Source organism: Hesperophylax consimilis, chromosome 2 (genome assembly GCF_061612785.1).
Source record: "Hesperophylax consimilis isolate HC1 chromosome 2, BYU_Hcon_1.0, whole genome shotgun sequence".
Lineage (NCBI taxonomy): Eukaryota > Metazoa > Arthropoda > Insecta > Trichoptera > Limnephilidae > Hesperophylax > Hesperophylax consimilis.
In genome coordinates, this window is record NC_142837.1 from 47,172,221 (window position 1) to 47,198,778 (window position 26,558).

The 26,558-nt window shown below is 35.9% G+C and overlaps 1 protein-coding gene and 1 long non-coding RNA gene across 2 annotated transcripts in view; both read left to right on the top strand.

The window, feature by feature from the left end:
- The window catches only part of LOC149426068 (uncharacterized), a 331,284-nt gene extending 328,500 nt beyond the window's left edge, over positions 1 to 2,784 (top strand). Inside the window, exon 4 of the long non-coding RNA XR_016304342.1 lies at positions 2,650 to 2,784. This is a non-coding gene — a long non-coding RNA (uncharacterized LOC149426068). The remainder of the gene's footprint in view (positions 1 to 2,649) is intronic.
- A 1,287-nt stretch (positions 2,785 to 4,071) lies between these two features.
- The window catches only part of LOC149426069 (obscurin-like), a 65,678-nt gene continuing 43,191 nt past the window's right edge, over positions 4,072 to 26,558 (top strand). The window contains exons 1-3 of the mRNA XM_089645652.1: positions 4,072 to 4,192; positions 6,488 to 6,765; positions 7,777 to 7,853. Coding sequence (XP_089501778.1) covers positions 4,090 to 4,192; positions 6,488 to 6,765; positions 7,777 to 7,853 — 458 coding nt within the window. The 5' untranslated portion in view covers positions 4,072 to 4,089. The remainder of the gene's footprint in view (positions 4,193 to 6,487; positions 6,766 to 7,776; positions 7,854 to 26,558) is intronic.

The following is a 26,558-nucleotide window of genomic DNA, read 5'->3' on the forward strand; positions in this document are numbered from 1 at the left end:
CTTACCCGCTCTGGTATAAGTAACAGATGGTTACTCCTACAGTATCCAACATTCGAGGATCCCACCACTTACCCGCCCCGGTATAGGTTACTTATGGTTACCCCTTCAGGGCACTAGCATGAACTCTAATTTTTTTTTTCATGAACGACTCTACATTTAAAGAACGAAGCTAAACCTCGAATGTCCCCGCGAATGCCCCATTATATTTAAAATGGTATGAACTAAGGTGCATCTGGGAGAAGAGCTAAGAACTTCCCTCCCGGCAGTCCAGAGTTGGATGAGACTGTGATCAGGCTGTCCCATGCGAGTTTCGAGTACCGCGCCCTTAAGCCGATTTCCCGATGGAGTCCTGACGAAAGTGTAACTGGGAACAGTTGGGTAGGAACCCGAAGACCCTAGGGAGTTGAAGTAGCGTCGGGTTGTCGGAGGCGGGGCGGAAGGTTTCCTAGTTCGAATCGGACAACAGTATCCAATATATAAAGATGCATGCCTTGCACTCGGCTTGCACGAAAACGACAATCACTGGGACAATATGTTTGCTGAAGCATCATTAGCTACAGCCCAATGTGCACAGCAACACAAATTAGTCTACAATTCGCTATAGTTTTGACTACACGTTTCCGGGAAAGAGCAGACACGTTGTAGGATAAACACAACGATTCAACGACTGGCGATATATTGCATCGAATTCGTACTCGGTGCAAAGATCTAACGATTACATTCAGCGACGCTATGTACAATAAAGCATTGATTGCTATCTAGGATCTTTGCGTTGTCATTGCCAATTTACCACTCAGTCATTTCGGTATGAGTTCACCAAATCGAAGTGCTTCTGATTTAATAGACACCGAAATGAATCGTGAACTGCAGTACAGTACTGCAAAAATGGCAGCGATTGTTACTTGCAATGTCCCACTACTGACTCATGAACAAAAAATCATTTACGACCACATTATGCTGGCAGTTTCGGCGGGACAAGGTGGATTCTATTTTTTAGATGCACCAGGTGGAACTGGTAAAAAAATTCTTATTTCGCTAATTCTCACCAAAATGCGATCAAATAATGGCATTGGCATTGGCCGTGGCATCATCATCTGGAATTGCACCAACTTTATTGGATGGAGGCAGAACAGCTCATTCAGCATTTAAGCTGCCTCTGAATATTCCCAATAACCCAGACGCAGTGTGCAACATAAAAAAAAACAATCGTAGTGCTGAAACAATGCAAAATTATCATCTAGGATGAATGCACTATTCCACACAAACATTCTCCTAAGGCATTGAACAGAAAACTCAAAGATATAAAAAAACAAACTATTCAGCGGCAATCTGTTACTCCTTTCACGTGATTTCGAACAAAAATTTCCTTCAATATTGATTTTTTTAATTTCATTTACCTACTTTAGGTTAAAAAAATACATAATTTTTCACTTTACACGCTTTATATTCATTACTTTAATGGAATACATTGGATTGAGAAAATGAATGGTTGGTGTTTTTTTATTTATTTTATTGGCGTTCATCGTCTTCAGCTGGGGTTCCCAACCTTTTTGTACTCTAGAGCACATTCTAAAATCTTGGTAGGGTGGCGGGCACCACTTATTCTTAATCGACAAACTCGGGACAGCAATCGCAATCAAAATGACAACAACGCGGTTCCAGGCGGGGAATGCTATTTGCACATCATTTCTTATACACGCTGAAAACCCGAAGTGAGCCGATGATCACCGAACCAATCGGGACGGTACGAGCACGTGACTACTGTCAGTTTGGCTGTCGGGGCCTTGATTATTGCTTTCGCTGACAGACAGAGCGGGCAAAGTCATATGCCATGTGTTTTGGCGCCTTCTGCGTTCATCGGCTCAGTTTGTGGCGTTCGTTCACTTCGGGTTTTCTGCGTGTACAAGGAGTGATGTGCAAATAGAACTCTCCGTTCCAGGCTAGCGTGAATAGTGCAGTCTGGCTCGCCGCTAGACAGGTTGCGATACGTACTGTCAGCAAAGGAACCACTAATACATACAATATCGCAAACATAAGAACGTATTTAACGAATCTAGCCACTCAAAAAATTAAAACTCTAACAAATAAATACAAATAATTTACATTTTTAATTAATGTTTATGAATAAATTATTTCATTGTCGAAAAGTGGCGGGCACAAAGATATCAGAAGAACGAGATATGCTATGTTGGCCGCCGGACCGTAGCCGGAGTACTACCTAATTAGGCAAAACAATTCCACTCAGTACGAACTGCGCATAGCACATCTCGTTCTTCTAATATATTTGGGCGGGCACATACGAATCGTTCCGCGGGTGCCATGGTGCCCGCGGGCACGGGGTTGGGAACCCCTGGTTTACAGTGTTTCATTCCTCTTTCTGTCATAGATCTCATCCCACACACTTACAATACATTTGTTATTTTTTATTTAACAATCAAAATGTCAACTAGAAATAATTTATACGGGAGAACAAAGTTTGCCGAGTCAGATAGTATCTTATATTAATTTCCATTTCCAAGCTTTGCATTCATTTACGTAAATACACTATTTCTGTTTAAAGACAGAGAAAGGGAGACAAATAAATACAAACAGTATCTCAGGAATTATGGTTCAAAGCAATAAGCTAATCACAAATTTCTGTTGTTTCAGATAGTCATCTAGGAAGACGATGGCATTGCGGGATGAGACGGTGTGACGGGAGCAACATGAGCCGGAGAGGAGCTGACCTCCTCCTGGGGGTGGGTGTGCTGCTTCTGCTGAGGGTTCCGTCGTGCTCTCTAGTCGGTTAGTATCATCCATACCCCTTCCCCATAAGCAGTTCCCCCTTCAATCCCCCTTCAGACGATGGCATTGTGGGATGAGACGGTGTGACGGGAGCAACATGAGCCGGAGAGGAGCTGACCTCCTCCTGGGGGTGGGTGTGCTGCTTCTGCTGAGGGTTCCGTCGTGCTCTCTAGTCGGTTAGTATCATCCATACCCCTTCCCCATAAGCAGTTCCCCCTTCAATCCCCCTTCAGACGATGGCATTGCGGGATGAGACGGTGTGACGGGAGCAACATGAGCCGGAGAGGAGCTGACCTCCTCCTGGGGGTGGGTGTGCTGCTTCTGCTGAGGGTTCCGTCGTGCTCTCTAGTCGGTTAGTATCATCCATACCCCTTCCCCATAAGCAGTTCCCCCTTCAATCCCCCTTCAGACGATGGCATTGCGGGATGAGACGGTGTGACGGGAGCAACATGAGCCGGAGAGGAGCTGACCTCCTCCTAGGGGTGGGTGTGCTGCTTCTGCTGAGGGTTCCGTCGTGCTCTCTAGTCGGTTAGTATCATCCATACCCCTTCCCCATAAGCAGTTCCCCCTTCAATCCCCCTTCAGACGATGGCATTGCGGGATGAGACGGTGTGACGGGAGCAACATGAGCCGGAGAGGAGCTGACCTCCTCCTGGGGGTGGGTGTGCTGCTTCTGCTGAGGGTTCCGTCGTGCTCTCTAGTCGGTTAGTATCATCCATACCCCTTCCCCATAAGCAGTTCCCCCTTTAATCCCCCTTCAGACGATGACATTGCGGGATGAGACGGTGTGACGGGAGCAACATGAGCCGGAGAGGAGCTGACCTCCTCCTGGGGGTGGGTGTGCTGCTTCTGCTGAGGGTTCCGTCGTGCTCTCTAGTCGGTTAGTATCATCCATACCCCTTCCCCATAAGCAGTTCCCCCTTCAATCCCCCTTCAGACGATGGCATTGTGGGATGAGACGGTGTGACGGGAGCAACATGAGCCGGAGAGGAGCTGACCTCCTCCTGGGGGTGGGTGTGCTGCTTCTGCTGAGGGTTCCGTCGTGCTCTCTAGTCGGTTAGTATCATCCATACCCCTTCCCCATAAGCAGTTCCCCCTTTAATCCCCCTTCAGACGATGACATTGCGGGATGAGACGGTGTGACGGGAGCAACATGAGCCGGAGAGGAGCTGACCTCCTCCTGGGGGTGGGCGTGCTGCTTCTGCTGAGGGTTCCGTCGTGCTCTCTAGTCGGTTAGTATCATCCATACCCCTTCCCCATAAGCAGTTCCCCCTTTAATCCCCCTTCAGACGATGACATTGCGGGATGAGACGGTGTGACGGGAGCAACATGAGCCGGAGAGGAGCTGACCTCCTCCTGGGGGTGGGTGTGCTGCTTCTGCTGAGGGTCCCGTCGTGCTCTCTAGTCGGTTAGTATCATCCATACCCCTTCTCCATAAGCAGTTCCCCCTTCAATCCCCCTTCAGACTATGTGAAACAAATTAAATACGAAGGTATCCTCCATGTATGGTACCTATGTACATCCGTAAGGGCAATATTTTTACATTTCCCAGAATGCGCAAGTCCTTACGGTAGATCTGAGAGCAGTGGTGGTGAATTTATTCTCAAGAGCACTTTATTAACGAAGATAATGGATATAAGTGTATGTTTTTTTAATATGAATTTATAAATAATATTTATGTTAAAAATCAGATAAACTTTAATATACTTGAATCTCGATAGATATGTTAAGCTGACACGATATTACGATACTACCATGAAACTTGCAAAAAACGTTGATATTTTAATATAAAGCTACCTACACAAAATAATACCGGAGGATATGACAATAAATTCAAGTAAATCATCAAGCCACGTCAAGGTACCGCGATCCTCATACCTTTTACTTTCTCAAAACTTCCTCTTATTCCTTTCCGTATAAAGACTCCACAGAGCATCTCAAAAGATGAAATAGGCCCTTAGGAGAACTATTTTTATCAGGGCCTCTTGTATGCGGTCAATATTTTTAAAAATTATTTGATTTACTATTGTCTTAGAATTGTTGTAAACGGAAGTGGCCTTCTCTGTTATTTTTCAAAAGAACTGTTGAAATTTTCAAACGGCCGATGAGAAAATGTCAATTTAAAAAATGCAAAACTACATTTTTTCTGACACATTTTCAAAATCAACCAAATAATATTTTTCCCATTTCCCGGAAGATTGGGAAACAAAAAAATTCCAAATAAAAAAAAAAATATATATATTTTTTTTAATTTTTCTCCAACCAAAACTTTTTCAACTGCCGAAAGATTTTTTTTGAGAAAAATAAAAATTAAAAAGAAGAATGTATTTATAAAAATATCCCAACCCCTATTCCGACCAATTTTCCGAGCAAAGTTTTCCCAATGTTACAATTTTCCCAGAAGAATTTTTTTATAGATAAATATAAATTTCCCAACATGGAAAATATCCAAACTTCACTTAATAAAAAAAGACTAATGTTTTAATGAACATTAAAACATTAAAAATGTTCATACCTCGAATAACAAAATCAAAAAGATAAATGTCCAAAACCAAATAACGTTTTAAAAAAGTCTAATAAAAAAATTGAAAAAAATATACTTATGAACCCGAATTCACGTACTACTACGTTCCTGTCATGGTTTTTGTCGCGGTGACTTCGCTGCTACTAGATCACTTTCTTCCAAGGAACCTGTTATTTTTGGAATCATTCTTTTTGGTTTATATAAAATTCAAAAATTTGAGCTGTGCCTATGAAAATAAAAACGTATCTAAAAATATAAATTGTATATGTAAATGTTAACTTAAAATTTTTAAAGTTCTTAAACCTATTAGGTTAAAAATTGCTAATTGGGAGGTTAGGTGGGAGAAATTTCATGTAAAAAAATACGATTTCCACGGCGTTAGTTAATTTCTCATTGGCAGAAAGTTTATTAGTTAGTGGGAGTTTATTACTTGGTAGAAATTATTTTTCATTCGCCCATTGAATTTCGAATCAGCGAGGTTATGCGACATACATTTATTGAATGACTACTCACAAATGGTTTTTATTTTGGTAGAAAAATGAATAGGTAATAAATAATAGGTGAATAGTAATAAAAGGTATAAAGTGGTAGAACTATACTATTTGCACACATTCTAATAATTATTACTCCAGTACAAATACAGGGGCAGAACTCTACTATCATGAAACTTTACTAACATGAGCAAAGCCTGTCAAAAAGCCGCATGTAGGGCCTAGCAGCAAAATACAGCCGGAAGCGGGTTTTTATCTGCTCGCCTAAAGTATACATTTGTTTTTATCCTTAGGTGCTTTTTCATCCTAAAATTAAATTAACAAGTTTGTGTTAAGTTTAATTCTAAATAATAGTCTTTCATCACGGAGATTCCAACAGTATCTTCTAAATATGATAAACAAATATTATTTGAAGAAAAAAAAAATGTAAAATCACACAAATTAATCAAGTAAAATTTACTTGCGCACACCCGGATTTGAACCCGCGCCCTCCGCAATAGTATTCATATTATTTCCATTAAACTGTTTATTTAACCTACTGATGTAACTGTTAACTTATCATCACCATATTATATATAATGTTGAAGATAAATACTGTTGTCAATATATACCTGCCGACAAACTAGAAATGTAGTTTAGGTGGTTGTGAATGCTAATTAAAATAAATAAATAATTATTGCGTTAATAGCCATGAAGTCGGATCGCGGTACGAGCGTGGCTCCCTGGTTGGCGTCCAAGCTTCAGCTGCACGTGCCCGCAGGCTACCTGGCCTCGGGGGGGTCCGGGGGTGAGCGCCCCACCACAAGCAGCCCCCGGCCGAAGGTAGAGCGGGACGAGGACTACCCCTCCACCACGGAGGAGATGCTGCCTTTCTTCCAGGACCCCAGCAATGTGACCAACGTCACTACGCAGCTGGGACAGGATGTCTTTCTGCACTGCAGAGTCAACGATCTCAGGGATAAGACGGTAAAGCATAATTTTTTTAAGCCCTTTGGAAGACCTGATGGAGGTTGAAATTATCTGCGTTTTTATTATTATTTATTTTTTTAATTTATGTGGAAAACCAACAGTTACAATATTTTATAATACATGGCAATATATGAGAATCATTGAAACGATTAGGTTTTCACTGATATTTCAATAATTATTAGTAAATATAATTTAATTTTTGTTGTTTGTTTTTGGGGTGTTATTGCCGTGTTGCGCTAATATAATTTAATGATCGGTGCAGGAGCAAGGACAAACTGCCGTGTTGTTTTCGGAAATGGTCTCTACCTGCAGCGATTCTAGAATTTTATGTCAATTTTTATCTTTAATATATTTTCTTTACTTATTTCAAATTTTGTAATAGTTTTAATGAAATTCATTTAAATCATATTTAATTTATAATGAGTTCGGAATAACTTCTGGAGATACAAATAGGAATACAATTTTTTTTCGATGGAAAAATTTTTGAAAAACACCCTTAAGATCCGACCAACTACAATAGCAGTTCAGTGAAATTGTGACTTCCTTCAGGCATCTGTTTTTCCTCCCTCCTATAATCCGAGCCTCTTCAAGGCCCGCATTAACAAATCCCTTCCTACAGCCCTTACCTTATTCCGCCTCACAACGCCGCCCAACCGGGTGGTGGCATAGTTCCCCTGTCTGTACACTGCACAGGCAGGGACACTCTTATGAGGTGTCACATAAAAAAAATGGTACACTGCAATGTGCAGTGTGTAGAACTAGGTTTTAGAAGTTTTGAACGCATTTCAATATGTTCCGTGAAAATTCCAAAGTAAAATGTTGATATTGTAGATGTCTGTCAATTATTTCATATATAATTTTCAATATCATATTTGTCTTTGAGATATTTACAATACATTACCCGGCTTCTAAGGGTTTTCACAGGTTTTTATTTCCATCAGATTTTTGTAGTGCGTTGTTAAATGAATTCAGTTTAACGATATTCTAATATGTTATTCCTTACATTAGGTGTCCTGGGTAAGGCGAAAGGGAGAAAGTCTCCACCTCATTACCTTTGGCCATCTGACCTACAGCAACGAGGCAAGGTCAGTTCAACCAACATTAAACAAAAAATATAGAGCAAACAGTCAAAACTTGGCGATAGTTAGTTTATTGTCTAAAAGCAAGTTACCTGCATTCCATTTTGCTTTAACGATATATACTCGTATATTATGTGAAAGACGCAACAATTCTTTCTTGATTGTTATTTATACCGCGGTATCACTGGATTACTCTAAAGCTAACAGCAATAAGTGTTATTATTTTTAGAACATTAGCTCTTAGGTTATATGTTTAAAATATAGTGATTTTTATAATTCTTTCCTGAAATAAAAATCATTCACAAAATTACAGCTAGTCTATCACCAACTTTATTTTTTTTCTATAGAAGTTGACCTGTATTTTAATCTGGAAAAATTGTATCGAAACATTTTTGGATTATTTCATATGTTTGAAAAAAAAATCTTCGGCTTCCACATATTCTGTAAAGAAACAAAAATTCTTTGAACATTTATTTTTACAAAAAACCTTAGAGCAACAAGTCACCGTGTTTGCTGAGGCCCGGGAGAGCAACGAATAGTGTTGTGGGATTTGCGCAGTGAGAAAGTTTATTTATAATATGTTCAATTGATTAGGGTAATAAACTTCTGTGTTTTTTTGCCAATCTGCTGAACAATCTGTAAACAGTGCGATCGACACTGAAGTTTTATTTTTCGTAGTTCATGGATAGAAAGAGAATGAGAACGTTTGCTCTTCGACGATAGTAAAATGCACATATTGTGTTGCTCAGTTTTAGGTGTGTCTAAATACATGATTACCATGTATGATTACCGTTTTGAATAATATTGTCCTATTGAAAACTGCTTGTATCCTGTTGAAAGTTGCCAATAAAAATGTGCGGTGAAAAAATGATGACAATGTTGGTAGTTCTTATTCGAAGTATGATATGTATAGTTATAAGTGACCGAGAGGGATAGGGTCCCATTAGCTCAGTGGTAGAGCGGTGTCCCGGCAAGACAAGAGTCCTGGGTTCAAGTCCTAGATGTGACCGTATCCCTTTCTGATATTTCTGTTTCAGATTTTCGTTTAGAAATCGCGAATATTGTCTTCAATTATTAAATATTACAATTTGAGGTTTTACTCAATAAAGTTATTCCGAAAAATAAAAAAAGGTATCATGTTTTCACACGAATGAAAACATGTCATTAAAAAGTGTTTACTCTGCTGATATCGTATATATAGGTAGATTGTAAAATGATATTAAAAACTTTTGTTATATTCTGTATTTTACAGGATAGGATACTATACGTACCCGAAGGATTGTATCCAGCGATTCACAGGTATATTTAGGGTAAAAATATAGATGTCATTTTGCGGTATAATGATTTATTTTTTCAAATAAAAAAAAAACATGTATTTCTATCACACTGATCACACTGCTTCGCGTCACGATGTGTTACTCGCTTTGTCTCGTCTGTTACATTGCTGCTGAAATGAGACGGAGTGCGTATTGCCTGACCCGCTAGGTTCATGCCCAACTACCCCAGGGGAAGGTGTGTTTGAAAAATATCTTTTTTAGGTTTTAAATGAAAAAATATTTCATCGGACATATGACATATAAGTTTTTAACACCAAATGTGCTCAGCAACGGTGATTAAAACCCTTCGGGTATGTGCCGTTGAGCCTTTTGTAGTTAAAATCTATTTTTAAATCCTTTGCGTATGTGCTGTTATATCGTAGGTACTGTTGATATCTATTTAAAAAACGTTTTATAATGCAATCAATACGTCACTCACACTAATCGCCGACAAACGCACAAATATGGCGTACTAAGTTTGTTCCTAAACCATATCTATGCCTTGTCGTTTGCAGTGTAAACTTACACAAGATGTCGAACACATTTTAAATATCGGTATATTCGTGTGCGTGGGTGTTTGGACCATAGTTGTTGATCAGGCGATTATATTTTTGTGAAATTACTGCAATTATTAACTAATTTGTATTTCAGTATTCATAGAAAAAAAACCTTAACAAAACAAAATTCTCCATATGGAAAATTGAAATTAAGTTATTGTATAACTCTTCCTAACCTAACATAATTGGTACGAGTGAAGTTCCAATAAGTTAAGTGTACCCATCAATTAAAAAGCTATTTCTACGGAAAAGTAATGCCATTTTTCAACCATCAAAAATTCAAATGAATGCTATGTTTTAACTTTTCCCATCGAAAAACCAAAGGAAGTATTCTGACGTGATAGCTAGTTTAGCCCTTGGAGGCGGGGGTGATAAAAACTAATGGTTGACGATCTTATTCATTATTTGCAATCACTTCGGCATGTTATCTGCGTACAGTAATAGTCTAGGCCCGGTGATTGAGCAATTAAGTTCCATTAGTAATTCAGTCAAGTGACAAAACCGAACTCAAATAACTACTTAAGTTTTATCATACAGTCAGATCTATTATATCGAATAAAGCAAACAGACCCTTGTAGCGAACATGATACATTACCGTGTCGATTTAAAGGAACCTATTGTCATACCAAATAATCTGTAATTTGGAGGTAAAATCATGTTCGAATTATTACGAACACCAGACAGAGGAGACTTTGGATATTAATATATTATACGAGACCCTAATAAACATTTTATTACTAATACAAAATTGACTCACTAAAATATTTCGTAAAATATGTTTTACCCATGTATGTAAAGTCGTGTCATTTCCAAGTTGATCTGACCAATGGCGTGCGGTGAACGTATCCATTTTATTATTTATAGTTGTGTTTAATCGTAGATTCCATTTAATTCATTCTTTAATGAAAATCAAATTTCTGCAAGTATTGCACGTATTATAATAAATAACGGTTTTATACTATTTTCTATACCATGCAAAGATATAATAATGAGTCGGAACCAGGTCAGCGTACGTAATAATAAGAGTTATATCTATCTGTGTGATTAAATTACAACATAGTGGTATACAAAGTTGAGCGCTTTAACAAATCTTGAATATTGAAGAAAGTATCTAAAATAAAAAAAGAGGATTGAGAAAACTCCTATAGATTACTGAAAATAATTAAATAAACACAAAGCTGTTGAGAAATGCGTGCTATATTCCTAAATTCTGTCTGAAAGTAGGATAGTTTTAAGCATTAAAGTTTCCTGTGAAGCAAGAAAAATAATCTTCCTTGTTGATAGTAATGTTATTATAAAAATAATGATATCAATCAAAGTAATAATGATGATTTGTTATTTTGGCTACTGGCATTATACCTAGTTCTCTATACCTAGGTCCAATTAGGAGTTCTACCGAGCAGAAACCTCGGATACGAAAATATCTGGAGTCGGTGAATTATTTTCCCATTCGATCTCTGGTGAGGTAACGTGTTGTTTTTGTATTTTTTTTTGTATTTATTGTGCTTATATAATGCACTAACATAATGTGGATCGACTAGATGATCATTTTTGGAAAAGTGTGTGAAAAGGTTTAGATTTTCCTGTGGGGAAGATTTAACCCGGTCGAAAAAATAATAATGATGGTAACAATAATATTAATGACAAGTAAGCGAACAAAGATTAGCAGACCAAAAGCGAGCTATTTTCAAAAATAATTTAATTTCTGTAGTCACATTAGAACAGATTAAAAGAGAAGTAGCAGATAGATTGCAAAGAGGAAATAATTTAGAACAAATTAACACAAGTAATGTCATATCAGAGGCATTGAATGTAGATAGTTTGGATAATATTCTAGTCGAAATGTCCAATGATATTACAGTAGATTCAAATAACTTAGACGTTATTTATAGTCTTAGGGAAATCAACATTGCAAATTTAAACTTTGTTGATGAAAATATAGTAGAATTAGCTAACTTACTTCATAATAATATAAACAGATATATAGATGTAGAGCCAACAGTTAGACCAAAATTACCGAAATTGCATACGTCAAAGAAGTTATCTAAATTAATTTTTGAATTAAATAACATAATTTTACCAAAAATCATATTTGACGAAATTAGTTTTTTAGATCTTCATACAATAGTATACGCTAGTGCGATTACTGTTTGTTAGGAATTAAATTATCATCCTCTGACGATAGATCATATAGTTATAGTAAACCAGAATGGCAGATCAGATTAGAAAATGATGTAGTATTTTTAAGAAGTAACATAGCTAGAGTAATAGAATATAAAAATGGAAATAGAAGTAGGAAAATTTTGAGACATGTAGATGAAATTGGTAGAAAATTTGGTTATAGCATTGATAGTCATAATAATGAAAATATAATCAATGATTTATTGGATTTATTAAAACAAAAATTAGGGGTAAAAGCTAGTAGATTAAAAAGATATAATTATACGTATAATAAAAAAAATAACAATAGATTATTCCAGAAAAATGAAAAAATATTTTATTCCAAACTTGACGATAAACAAAATATTATTTCGAATAATAATATTCCATTGCCATCTGAATCAGATATGCGCGATTTTTGGACTAAAATTTGGAGTAAAGATATAAAACATAACGAGTCAACTCCCTGGATAGAAAATGAAGAACTCAATTTTTCAGGCATTGAACAAATGAGTTTTTCTAATATATCGGTTGAATTGTTAACCAAAATTATTAAAAATACTCATAATTGGAAAGCCACGGGTTGCAATTGGATACATAATTTTTGGTACAAACGTCTGACTACTTTACATCCTCTTTTGGCAAAAAATCTTTCAAAATTTGTCAGTCAACCTCAAAATTTTCCAAATTTTCTAACTAAGGGCATTACTTATATGTTACCCAAAAGCGAAAATATTAATAATCCCTTTCAGTACAGACCCATTACATGTTTACCGACAATATACAAAATTTTGACCTCTTGTTTAACAGATTTAATATATACTCATTTAGATAAAAAAAATATTTTATCTGAACAACAAAAAGGTTGTCGCAGAAAACATATGGGATGTAAAGAACAATTAGTTATTGATTCTGTAATTCTAAAACAGATTCAAACTCGAAAACGTAATTTACATACTTGCTATATAGACTACCAAAAGGCTTTCGATAGTGTCCCGCACTCGTGGCTGATCAAAATATTAAATATATATAAAATTAACCCCATTATTATTAACTTTTTGGAAAATATTATGTCCTTTTGGAATACCAATTTACTTATCAATTTAAAAGGTAAGAAAATAGTAATACTGGGCATTTCAATTAAAAGAGGAATTTTTCAAGGAGACTCATTGAGTCCTCTTTGGTTTTGCTTAGCATTGAATCCTCTATCTAAAATGTTAATTAAAAGCAAGTTTGGAATAAAAGTTAAGGGTAATACAGGGGAGAGTAGTACAATTTCGCATTTGTTATTTATGGATGACATAAAATTATTTTCGAATTCTGAACAAAATTTAGAGAAAATGATTGAGGTAGTTAAAAAATTTTCAGATGATATCAAAATGACTTTTGGTTTAGATAAATGTAGAACGATCCATATAGAGAAAGGCAAAATTGTAGATGGGGACGAGAGTATATTTAGAAATTTTCAAATTTCTAGTATGAAAAGGGATGAGGTTTATAAATATTTAGGATACCCACAATCAAATAGATTAGACCATACTAGTATTAAAAATGATATTAGGATTAAATTTCAAACTAGGATCAGGAAAATTTTTAAATGCAATCTATCTGCTAAAAATTTAGTAAAAGCAATAAATGCTTGGGCAATACCTCTATTAACGTACTCATTTGGCATAATTAAATGGTCTAATACAGATTTAGATAACTTAGAAAGATTAATTAGAACTACGCTAACAAAGTTTAATTGCCATCATCCAAATTCAGCTATAGAACGAGTTAATTTACCTAGAAATTTAGGAGGTAGAGGTATAGTCAAAATAACTTCTTTAAAACATAATCAGGTAGAAATGCTAAGAACCTTTTTCCATAGGAAAGCTCATAGCTCAGAAATGCAAAAAATAATTTGCAAGGCAGATAGAAATATTACACCTTTAAATTTATACGATGAGAATGCCAACATTTTTATAAATCCCAACCAGGAATTATTAGATTCCTGGTCAAATAAAATTTTACACGCAAAACACTTCAATTATCTCAACCAAACATATGTTGACAAATTTTCGTCAAACAAATGGTTGAGTATTGGAGAGTTAAGCGCAGAAATAGAAGGATTTATGCTTGCCATTCAGGATAGAGTCATTGATACTAAAAATTGTAGAAAGCATATAATCAAAGATACAAATCAAATTGATGATTTGTGTAGAAAATTTTTGGCTTTTCCGGAAACTATAGAACAATTATATCTGGATGTTCTATATTAGCACCGTCCGAGTATACATTTAGGCACAATCAAGTTTTAAAAATAATTCACCAAAATTTGGTAACTAAACATAACTTGATTGACTGCCGTAATATAGTACCATACTATGAATACGAACCAAATTCATTTTTAGAAAACGAATTTTATAAAATATATTATGATAAAACTATACTAACAGACCGAGCGATTAGTCATAATAGACCCGATATAGTTTTACATGACAAAATTAAAAAAATAACTTATATCATTGATGTCGCTATTCCAAATTCCTGTAACATTCAAAAATCTGTTAATGAAAAAATTAGAAAATACACAGATTTAGGAAACGAAATAAAAAGAATTTGGCATTCTCAGACTATAAAAATATTACCATTCGTTATTTCGGCTACTGGCATTATACCTAGCTCTCTCATTAAAAATTTAGGCGTATTAGATCTATCAAAAAAATTATATATAAATATGCAAAAGTCGGTCATTTTGAATACATGTAGGATAACGAAAGATTTTTTAAATATTTATGTTGAGGGATCAGTAGGATTTATAGGCCCTGTTAGAAGTACTACCGAGCCGAACCCTCTGATATGAAAATATCTGGAGACGGTGAATTTTTTTCCCATTTGATCTCTGGTGAGTTGACGTGTTGTTGTTCTTGTATTGTTTTGTATTTATTTTGCTTATATAATGCACTTACATAATGTTGATTGACTAGATGATCATTTGTGGAAAAGTGAGTGGAAGGGTTAAGTTTTTCCTTTGGGGAAGATTTAACCCGGACAACTAAATCGGAAGTTTAAAAAAAAAAAAAAAAAATGTTCCAGATTATAATATCCTCACTGGGGTCTCCCGTGCTGAGAATTTCGTCTAACATATATTTTTAAAATTTTATGAATAATTATGAAGTAATTATATAATTAAATACAAGATTGCATCGCAAATAAATAATTTTGAAACTTTAGAAATACGAAAACATGTCAGTATAAAATCAGATATAATAAATAAGCAAAAAAATATATAAACCCTCTTTTAAATATTTTCCCACTCAACTGGTCTTTCCAGTCTAACGATATTGTAATTCCTAATTCTGATAAACTCCGCCCACTCTTACCCCCCCCTACTTCCACTTCTTCTTTCCAATTGAAATCTATATTTAATTTTTGACTTCAATGTTTACTTACTCCTGATAAGGTGAACTTCGTTTATGTAACATGTAGAGGTTGTATGTAATTAAGTGATGTAAACAAACTTATTTATGTTTTAATAAAATAAATAATGCCATCACAAAGTGATAAGCTTCCAGAAGAAATCTTCTTATTAAACGCTTGTAAATGGTCAAGTAATTTTGCGTATTGTTAGCTGCATATTTAAATATTTGCGCCAGTCATTTTCTTCGTTCTTCGGGACAGTGGAAATATAAAAGTTAATATTTCCACTGTCCTAAAGAAGTTGAAGTCAAACAAAACCGGTCGATCTATATTTGGTTCGTTTCAGTCATTTGGTTCGTTCTTATACCGCCAGAGGGGCAGAGTGGTCGAATTTTGCCTGCAGACCCCCTATTCGGGATTTACCCGAAAAACACGATTTGAATTCGACCAATCAGAGGGCCTAGATCGTCCAGACGCTAGCGTAATAATACTATCAGATACTTTGTATTATTTTTTTCTGGAAACAATATTATTATATTTACATGGTGTATTTTAATGCAGTTGAGTGGTTTCGATTTGAGTCTGTATTTAACGTCAGTATGTTTTCTATATCCATATGTTTTGTACCCATCTGTCTGTATGAAATTTGAATATTCCAATAATGAATTGTTGTAGAATGAGAGTGAGATTTTAGTACCATAGTATAGGAAGCTGTTTGGCCCAAATTTTGTATTTGTAGTTGCTTGTTTGATTTGCTTTTGACCCTGAGATGTAGTGTTTCTCATATTAGTTAGTTTTTACTTTTATTAGTATTTTGTATTTATGAATATAAAATAGGATTATTTTAGAATAGAGTTATTTAATTAATGATTTTAAGATTATTGACAATTTCATATGGAAAAATTGGGGAGACTTTCAGTATAATTTTAATAATGGGTTTTATTAAAAAAAAATTTAAGGGCTTTAATTATTGATTTAACAATATTGTCATTTACACATTTTGCAACGCGTTGACAACCCAAAAGATGTGCAGGAATCAGACTATGGTCGTGGTTCTGTATTTGATGAAGTCGTAGAGGTACATCACTAGCCCGGCATCAACTCTTCAGAGGCGTGGAGTGTATTAATTTATTATCTGTCAACTATTTAAAATAAAACTTGCCGCTGTGTCGGCACTCTGTAATTTTAACCATCCAGGTTATGATCGTCATTCGGTGAATTCTATGGAGCGACGTATTAGTAGACATTGACTTCTTGAGTTTGATGAATTCGGTAACGCGACTCACGTAGGGCGTATGCTTCGGTACTCGTTTATCGACCTCCTCAAATGCACTGGAGGGAGGAACAGAATATAAGGGGAAAAAATAAAACGGAATTCAAAATTATTTGTTCGCGACAAACGGTGACAGGGTTCGCTTCAGATCTCTCATGAATAATTCCCAACACAGCTGTGCCATAAAACTTCATGTTCACTATTCACGAAGTACAAACTAAATACTCTGTGTTTAAGGCTACCTGATGAGGAATAGTGAGCAACTCTCGCAGTCCCGCTTTCCCAGGGATAGTAAGCGGGGGTTGCGATAAGTCACAATGTATCCAGACATTAGCATAAGGGGACCGTGGACTGGGAGCGGTTCACACTAGGCGACATAAATATAAGTGAACGAAATAGTTTTCCATACTAAACATCTGAACAAGGAACAAGCTAACTTCGTGCCTTATTTACAGTGCATGTTTATAACCGCAAACAAGGACAAGCTGACACTTGCTAATGCTGCCGCAACACAGGAGAGAGCGGACAGTTAGCAGGCAGTGCCGGTGGAGCTAGGTCATAAATATTTGGCAAACACTTGTAACCATGGTGCTACTTTCATTCGAAGACAAAGTAAAGATGTATATAACTATGTCTAAAATTTGTCATTTAGCAGAAACTTTGACACTTGGGACAGTAAAAAAATGTGCTTATTTGTAAATTTCTACCTACAAGACATAATTCAAGATGCCTAGTTCAACATGGTGATAAATATATTACAAAATTAATTAGTTATGAAGTTTCTGTATTAAGTTTATAAAATGATAAATATTTATTGTGCTGACATGTATTATATGTAGGTATGTACTGATATTTTACTTCTGAATAATGTTTGGGAAACGAAATGCCTACGGGCGTTCAATAAATAAATAAATAATGTAATTACATTATTTATTATCAATTGATCAATAATTTTTAACTTAATGGTGATTCAAGTTTTTTTTTAAATATATTATCATTTAATCCTGTTGAACTCCTTTTTTGTTTGTCAGCAGGTGCTTATGATAAAATTATTTATAATAAGGTTAACATAAAAGTGCACTTAAATATTCCTTATTGTGTGTAAATTACGTGAGTGCATTGAAAATAATTTTACGGTAGCAAGTGTGGACGTGTGACGATTTTTAAGAATAATTATTAATATTTTTATCCCAAGGGATAGTTTAAATGCAATATCCAAAGCCCAAGTCCGGCATGTTGACAATTTATCAGATGTGGACATCCCATCGGCCGTCGCAGCTACCAATCCGTATCCCTCGCCCACCCCGCAACTATAACTGCAACGCCCGCTGCCGTCACCATGCACGCCTTCGCCGCACAGTGGGCTGAAAATCGCCTTTCATAGACATAGAGACTTGAATTTTCAAGGGTATTTTTTTGGCTAGAAATGGATTCTGCTGTGTTAATAAAATATTGTAAACTAGACAAAGCATACTCAAATGTAAAGCATTAAAGCATTAAAACGAATCATCAATATAAAAAAGTTTTTTTTTCAACTATTTTCAACGATTTAAAAAAATATATATCGCAAGAGCGCAACAATACGATGTATGTCGAAAAAATACAAATAAATAGTAATATATCTGTGTGTAAGGATAGAATGGCCAACCTTATGATTCCAGAGATAACCTCATTTTTAATGTCAGTGCCATACAAATTTTTCTTATAAAATGATAACTCCTTCATTTGTACACGCAATCGCTTCGTACGAAATTTTATAGCATAGTAGATCAGCAGAATCCATTTCTAGCCAAAAAAATACCCTTGAAAATTCAAGTCTCTATGTCTATGAAAGGCGATTTTCAACCCACTGTGCGCCGGTGCCGTTATAGACGACTATGGGCCATATAACCTATCCGTGCTTCGGCCACTGAATCACCCAGAAATACACTATCGCTCTTACAAGTTTATCTGTACAAGAAAAGAATCATTTGGCGACTCTTACATCCCTGTCGCAGCCTCACGCTGCACAACGCCCCTACATCCTTGGAAGGAAAAGGGACCATATGGCGTGATTTTATACAATTATATAGTGATAAGCTTATTTTTTCATAATTATCATATACTTTAGTTATAAGAAACTATTTTTATTTTTGAGTTAAGTTTCTTGGTTTGGACCTCTGGAACAGTTTTTGGTGGCGTTAGGATTATGTTAGATATTGAATTGTTTTCTATGTTAGAATATTTATACGTAAATGTCATTAATTAGGTAACTCTGTATGTGTGTAACCGTATGTTAGACTAGATAAGTAGTCTGTAGAAAAGAATGGCCGACACAGGTGTCAATGAGGCTCGCTATCCATCACATCGCCAGACCTTCGCCGGCGCAAAGAGGAGGACGGAACGTAAACAATGTGGAATTTTACATGGAATATTAGAGGAGGCATTCCTTTTATTTTATTCATCTTTCTTTTCATTGAAAGAAAAATGAATAAATTATGTGATAAAATGGCGAACAAATGTTCAGACGTACTTTGTATAACAGAGTATGAAAAAAGGAAGGCATACAATGCAGCATAATGATAGGCTCGTCATTTGGTCTGGGAGAGCAGGTACGAAGAAGGATTGTCATTTTGTTGCAGCGCTACTGTCTTCCAGAATGGTTAGGTTAGGTTAGGTTTACGTATGTTACAGTACGAATGTGTAAGTCCGAGAATCATGTAGATCCGATTCAAAATCGGTTTGACAAAGGTATTTATTATTATTTGCTATGCCTCTGTTTTTTGTAAAGCTGAAAGCGACGAAGAGAAATATGATTTTTGGACTGGTGTGAATTATGTAATGAGATTTTAATGGGTAGGTGGGAATTAGACGTGGTGGATTTGATTCGGCCTTAGCTATGTTTGGGTATAAAATAAGAAATTAATTATACCAGAGGCAAATGCAAAGGAATTCCCAAAAATACAGAAAACAAACAAACACGAAAAAAACAGACACGTGAGTAGTATATGGCCGCGGTTGGCTGCTGGTGATGCCGAGGATAAACACGTTATTCTATGAGGAGTGCAAGTATGCAATTTAAGTACGGTTTTTAGGTTCGCCGTTCTATTTGAATATAGAATATTAACTTTAAATTCATTACATTCAAATTATTTACCACTTGATGGCAAATAAAAATCTAGATGATGAAAAATAAATATTTACACTTCTGCCCTGATGATGGACACTGGACACTGTAAAGAAAGGGTGGCGCAACACGGCATAGTACCCCAAAAATAAAGCACTATAATACTTTTGACCATGAAAATTTCAAATTATATTTAATAGTATATCGAACAATACATAGTTGATTATTCATTTTGTGAAATAATATAATAATGCCCTTGTTTCCATTACTAGGATATTGCATTATTGCGTCATACTGTATCGTGTTGATTTGGTATTAAAGTGTTTTGTTCGGGAGCAGAATACCTCATTATTATTGCTGAAACAAGAATACACCGCTTAATTCCAATTAATTTTCACATTTAATTTAATACCACACTCTCTGTGCAATGTCATCCCTAATAAGTTCAAATGTGTACATTTGTTCGATTATTTACTAACATGTTAAATTCACACGCGATTATTTACCAACGACTGATTTTAGCAATAAAATTGAGAAAATTTAAAGCATGATTTAACTATGTGTAAATCAACCAAAAATTCATTATTTATAAAGTATAATAGTAGTTATGCCGTGTTGCGCTACCTCCTTATTTAGCCAATAAGGCTAAGCACGGCGTAGTACCCCAAAAATAAAACTGTTGTTCAATTTTGCAGGCTACCGACATCTGTAGTCTAGAAATTTGAAGTTACTACGTTTAACCAAAATGGTGTGAGTCCTTGCTTAGAAAATAGTGTCAATTTGGTCGGTATAGCAGGTTTCATTTTTACTGCTAGACATCACAATGACAAATGTTTTATTTACATGTGGTGGTTTTTTGAAGTCTTTAAAAAGGCTCGCATTATGTGTTTTTTCGTTCTTTTCTCAACAATAACTCGATAATAAACAAGCTCATAAGTCAGAGCGATCGTAGCAGTGTTATTCGCACAGTTTCTTTATAAAATATTGTACCTGTTTCAATAGTTTGAAATAAATGTAAAGTGGTATCAAGAAAACCAGTTTTTATTCAAAAAGGATCATACCCAATTTTTAACATTTGATCCTTCAACCGGATTACGATCAGGAGATTGTATGTAAAAAAAAACAAAGAACCAGCAGCCAAAAGGATACAAAATTGATTGAAACTGGAAATCATTAAGGAAAGTGGACCACATCGCAAATCTGAGATAAGTATTCAGTGCTTTCCTTCCTATCATCCATTTTATGTTTATTCAGGTCTCATGTAATTTAAACGAAATTAATCTTAAATAGAGTCAATATTATAAATAAAATCACTACCCACTTGAAAATAAGAATATAATATTATTGAATAGTGTTCTCAAATAGTATTGTCAAGATTGTCGTGGTATTCTTTCAAACGGGTGTTTGCTAAAATAAAATAATTGTCAACCGATATTAACAAAATATAATTAAAAATGGAAAATATGAAGTCATTAATAAACAAACGCGGCGTAATCAAAGGAAAACTAACCCGATTCGCGGATTCCTTAAATGCATTGTCGGTAAATGAAATTAAATTAAGATATGAGCGGGTGAAATCATTGTTAGATGAATTCGAAGCAGTTCAACAGAAAATTGAAATGTTACCGGATTCAGACGAAATTGAAAATTATAGTCAACGAGAAGCTTTCGAAAACCAATATTTCTCAGTTTTGGCAACGGCCAAAGGCGCGATCGAATCCGTCGATCAAAGTAAGGTGGAAATTAAACTACCCAACCTCCAATTACGGGAATTTCATGGCGATCAGAAAAATTGGGTTAATTTCGTCGAAACCTTCAAGACTTTAGTCCATAGCAATAGTAATTTAAGCAACGTACAAAAATTCTTTTATTTGCAATCAACTTTAAAGGGAAACGCATTAAAGATAATTGCTAATCTAGAAATTTCTGAATTAAATTACATTTCCGCTTGGGAATTATTAAATGAACGTTATGCAAATTTAAGAACTACCGTTCATAAACACATCCAAGCTCTATTTTCATTAAAAGACATGAAACAAGAAGAGCCTGTAGCATTGAGGTATCTAATTGATGAAACAAACGTTAGTTTAAAGGCATTACAAAATATCGGGGTCAAGGTAGATCAATGGGATCCATTGGTTATTTATATAATATCAAATAAATTAGACACAGCTACCCGAAAAAATTGGGAACAATATATATTACAAGACGAATTACCGACGTTAAAGGAATTCTTAAAATGTTTATCTGCTAGAGCCCAAGTATTGGAACTGATGAACGCTTCTGAGAAAAAATTTTCTAGCTTACATAAAACACAACTAGGCAACAATAATTGCAAAAAAGATTCATCAGTATTTTTAGCGGTAAAGGCTAACAACTGCATTTATTGTAACGAGAAAGGTCACCATATTTATTATTGTAAAAAATTTCTGAAATTAAAATTACATGAGAGGATTGATGCTACGAAATCAATCCAAGCTTGTTTTAAATGTTTAAAGGTGGGTCACCAGGCACAGAGTTGCAAGGCAACCTTTTCTTGCAGGCGTTGTGGCAAAGATAATCACAACACCTTACTACACAATGAGGTACCTCTGCGGGAGGCCTCCAATATGGATGCTGATAACGAGGTTTCAGTATCGAATTTTTCTGCATCGGATAAAGCAGAAAAAATAATATTATTGTCAACTGCCAACATAGGAGTTGTGGGTAGTAACAATAAAATTTTTAAAGCCCGCATTCTGATTGATTCAGGGGCCCAGTCAAATTTTATGAGAGCAGAATTTGCTAATAAATTAAATTTACCATGTGAATTGATAAACAAACCCGTTTCTGGGATCCATAATAACATCACTCACATAAAAAAGAGAATTTCAGTGGAGATGAATTCGCTTCATACTGATTATAAAAGTGAAATATCATGTCTGATTTTACAGGAGATTACAACAAATTTACCACAAGTGACAATGGCGAAAAAAGACTTCAAGTTACCACGAGGATTGGAGCTAGCTGACCCGAACTTCAATATAGCTGCACCCATCGACATCCTGTTGGGCGCGGAGAGCTTTTGGGAAATCCTAACCAACGATAGATTGAAACTCGAATCGGGACCAACACTTCAACGTACGCAACTGGGATGGATCATATCAGGACCAATCCACATGTACCCAAAGCAAAGGCCTGTATCAGATTGTTGTAATTTATCTATAAATAAAATAAGTCACCAAATAGAAAAATTTTGGAAATTGGAGGAGATTAATCCCACTAAGATTCTAAATCATGAAGAAAAGGCTTGTGAAGCCAGTTTTGCTAGTACTCATACTAGACAAGACGACGGTAGATACGTAGTAAGTTTACCGCGTCGAGCATGCATTGATCAGCTGGGAAGCTCATTGCTCACTGCTGAAAAAAGATTTAAAAATATAGAAAGAAAATTTGTGTCAAATCCCGAATTGAAGACACAATATATACAATTCATGCGTGAATATGAGGAATTAGGTCATATGGAGGTGTGTGACCAGTCAAAGGGGGATCGTGAATCCTATTTTTTACCTCATCACGCTGTAATAAAAGAATCAAGCACTACTACTAAAGTGAGGGTCGTTTTTGACGGCTCCGCCAAAACTTCAAATGGAATTTCTCTCAATGACGCCTTGATGACAGGACCTGTTATACAAAAGGACTTATGCACCCAACTATTGCATTTCAGGAAACATCAAGTAGTACTGACGGCTGACATCGAGAAGATGTACCGCCAGATTAATGTGTGTGAAGCGGACCGTGACCTGCAGAAGATAGTGTGGCGCGAGTCGCCGCAGGAGGTGCTCAAGCATTACCGTCTGAAGACAGTCACATATGGTCTGGGGCCTTCCTCTTTCTTAGCCACTAGAAGTCTACGGCAAATTGGTATGGATAACAATATAAATTTTCCTAGAGCTAGTCAGGTCATAGAAAATGACTTCTATATGGATGACTTGTTAACCGGAGGAGATGACATGGAATCCTGTAGAGAGTTAAAAGAGCAATTAATCAACATCTTTTTGTCTGCGGGGATGACCTTGAGGAAATGGAGGTCCAATGTCTTGGAGTTGTCAGCCGAGTCGGGCCAAGCTAAGATTGCCGAATCAGGCAATTCTGAAAAAATTATTACTGACAATCCAAAGACTGAGAAAATATTAGGATTAATATGGAATAATGAATCTGATTATTTTTCTTATGTAATAATGAAACCATCAAGTCGAACCGAGAGTAAAAGACAGATATTATCTTGCATCGCATCAACCTTCGATCCATTAGGTCTTCTAGGACCGATTATAGTTGTAGCCAAATTGATAATGCAGAAGTTATGGCAGTCTAAAGCAGCGTGGGATGATCCATTGCCTAATGAAATATTAGCACCCTGGAGGTCCTACCTTCAAGAATTAATTCAACTAAATGTGTTGAAAATACCAAGAAAAATTATTTGCAGGCAATCTACATATCTACAACTACACGGTTTTTGCGACTCATCTGAGAAAGCGTACGGAGCCTGCGTTTACATGGTGTCGGTGGACCATGTCGGTAAGCGGCATTCACATTTAATAACGTCCAAATCAAGAGTGGCGCCATTGAAGTGTATTTCCCTGCCCAAGTTGGAGCTTTGTAGTGCTGTGCTACTGGCTAAATTAATTAAAAACGTAAAACAAGCGTTAAATATAGTGGAGATCGACACACATTATTGGTGTGACTCCATGATAACGTTGTGCTGGCTGAAAGGTCAACCTACGAGATGGGCTACTTTCGTTGCAAACCGAGTAGCCGAAATACAAGAACTTAGTGATCCAGATCTATGGAGACATGTATCATCAGCCGACAATGCAGCAGATATACTTTCAAGAAGAACCACTACAGATAAATTGATAAATTCTGCAATATGGTGGAATGGACCAAGTTGGTTGACCGAGGGAGTCAACGCTTGGCCTATATCAAATATTTCGTGTTCAAACCCTCCTGAACTCAAAGGCAAAAATATTCTATTATCCACAGATATTCAAGAATGGGAGATATTTGAAAAATTCTCATCATTTATTAAATTGAAAAGAGTTACTGCGTATGTATTGCGATTTGTCAATAACTGCAGAAGTGTTAAGGGTAAAATTTCAGACAATTTAAGTGTGGCTGAATTGGAATCAAGCTTGAAATGTCTATTGAGATCAGCTCAAATACACGCCTTTCAAAAGGAATTGAAAGAATTAAAAAACCATGGCATCGTCAACAAGAAAAGTAATTTAAAATCTCTTAATCCCTTCTTACATGATGGTCTAATATATGTAGGCGGTAGGTTGAATTTGGCTACACATTTATCTTACCAACAAAAACACCCAGTTATCTTGCCGGCTAAACATAAGCTAACTGAATTGATAATACGTCACTACCATTATGTAAACCTACACGCAGGACCTCAAGCTTTGTTAGCTAAAATACGATTAAAATTTTGGCCCATCTTTGGTAAAAATACTATTAAAAAGATATTACATAAATGTGTTGTATGTTTTAGATGTCGTCCCCGAACCGGTCATCAAATCATGGGAAATTTGCCACCCGAAAGAATTACGCCGAGTCGTCCTTTCGCTATCACCGGAATAGATTACGCCGGACCAATTCTAATTAAAAGTGGGACGCTGAGGAAGGCTTCCCTCGCAAAATCGTATTTATGTATCTTTATTTGCTTCTCAACCAAGGCCGTTCACTTGGAATTAGTTTCGGATTTATCTAGCAATGCTTTTTTGAACAGCTTAAAAAGGTTTATATCCCGTAGGGGACAACCTGAAAAGATCTTTTCCGACAATGCTAGTAATTTTAAAGGAGCTAGCAGCAGACTCAAAGAGCTGTACACCAGCTTGAGGGAAAACAACGACAATATTCAAAATTATTTAGTGAACAGAGGTATTGAGTGGAAGTTCATAACCCCTCGAGCCCCTAATCAGGGAGGTTTGTGGGAAGCAGCAGTAAAATCAGCAAAATTCCATTTATATAGAATCACTAACAATTCTTCATTAACATTTGAACTCTTATATACCTTAATTTGTCAGATTGAGGCCTGTTTGAACTCCCGTCCATTAACTTCCTTATCCGACGACATCCATGATTACCAACCTCTTACCCCAAACCATTTCCTTATAGGCACTGAATCCTGTATCATTCCTGAGAGAGACGTCCGGGCGATACCGGACAACAGACTAACTCAATATCAGAGGATCAGTTCGCTAATTCAATCTTTTTGGTCTAGATGGAAGCAAGATTACCTGATGGAACTACAAAAGAGAACTAAATGGCAGACCAGCACTCAACGGGCACTGCAAAAAGACGATCTGGTGATTTTAAAGGAAGATCATTTACCTCCACTTTTATGGAAAATGGCCCGAATTCTGCATACACACCCTGGAGCGGATGGAGTAGTACGAGTTGTTACACTAAAAACACCTCAAGGAGTCTTTGTGAGGCCCATCACAAAGATATGTCTGATGCCCCTGGATTCAGACACTAAACCTGTAATTGACGTCCCGGACCTTACCAAGGATTGATTATGTACATTACACTATGATGCTTATCTTCTCGACTCCACCTTGGATGGATCAAGCAGAAGACCTGAGAAGAAAGAAGAAAAAAAAAGGAACAATAATTGTGTTGTGTTCAGTGTAAACTATATTATTTATGTTATTGAACTATTTAAATATGTAAAAATTAGTATGCAGACGTGTGTAATTTAGTCATTTTTGAATTTTTTTTGGTTATTTAATAGGATTAATAATTTTCTAGTTATCTTTAGTTTATTAATAGAGTAATTCAACAGCATTTATACAGTTAAATTTATAAGTTTACCAGCAGGGCATAAAAAAAAGGGGGTTTTATTTTGTTAAT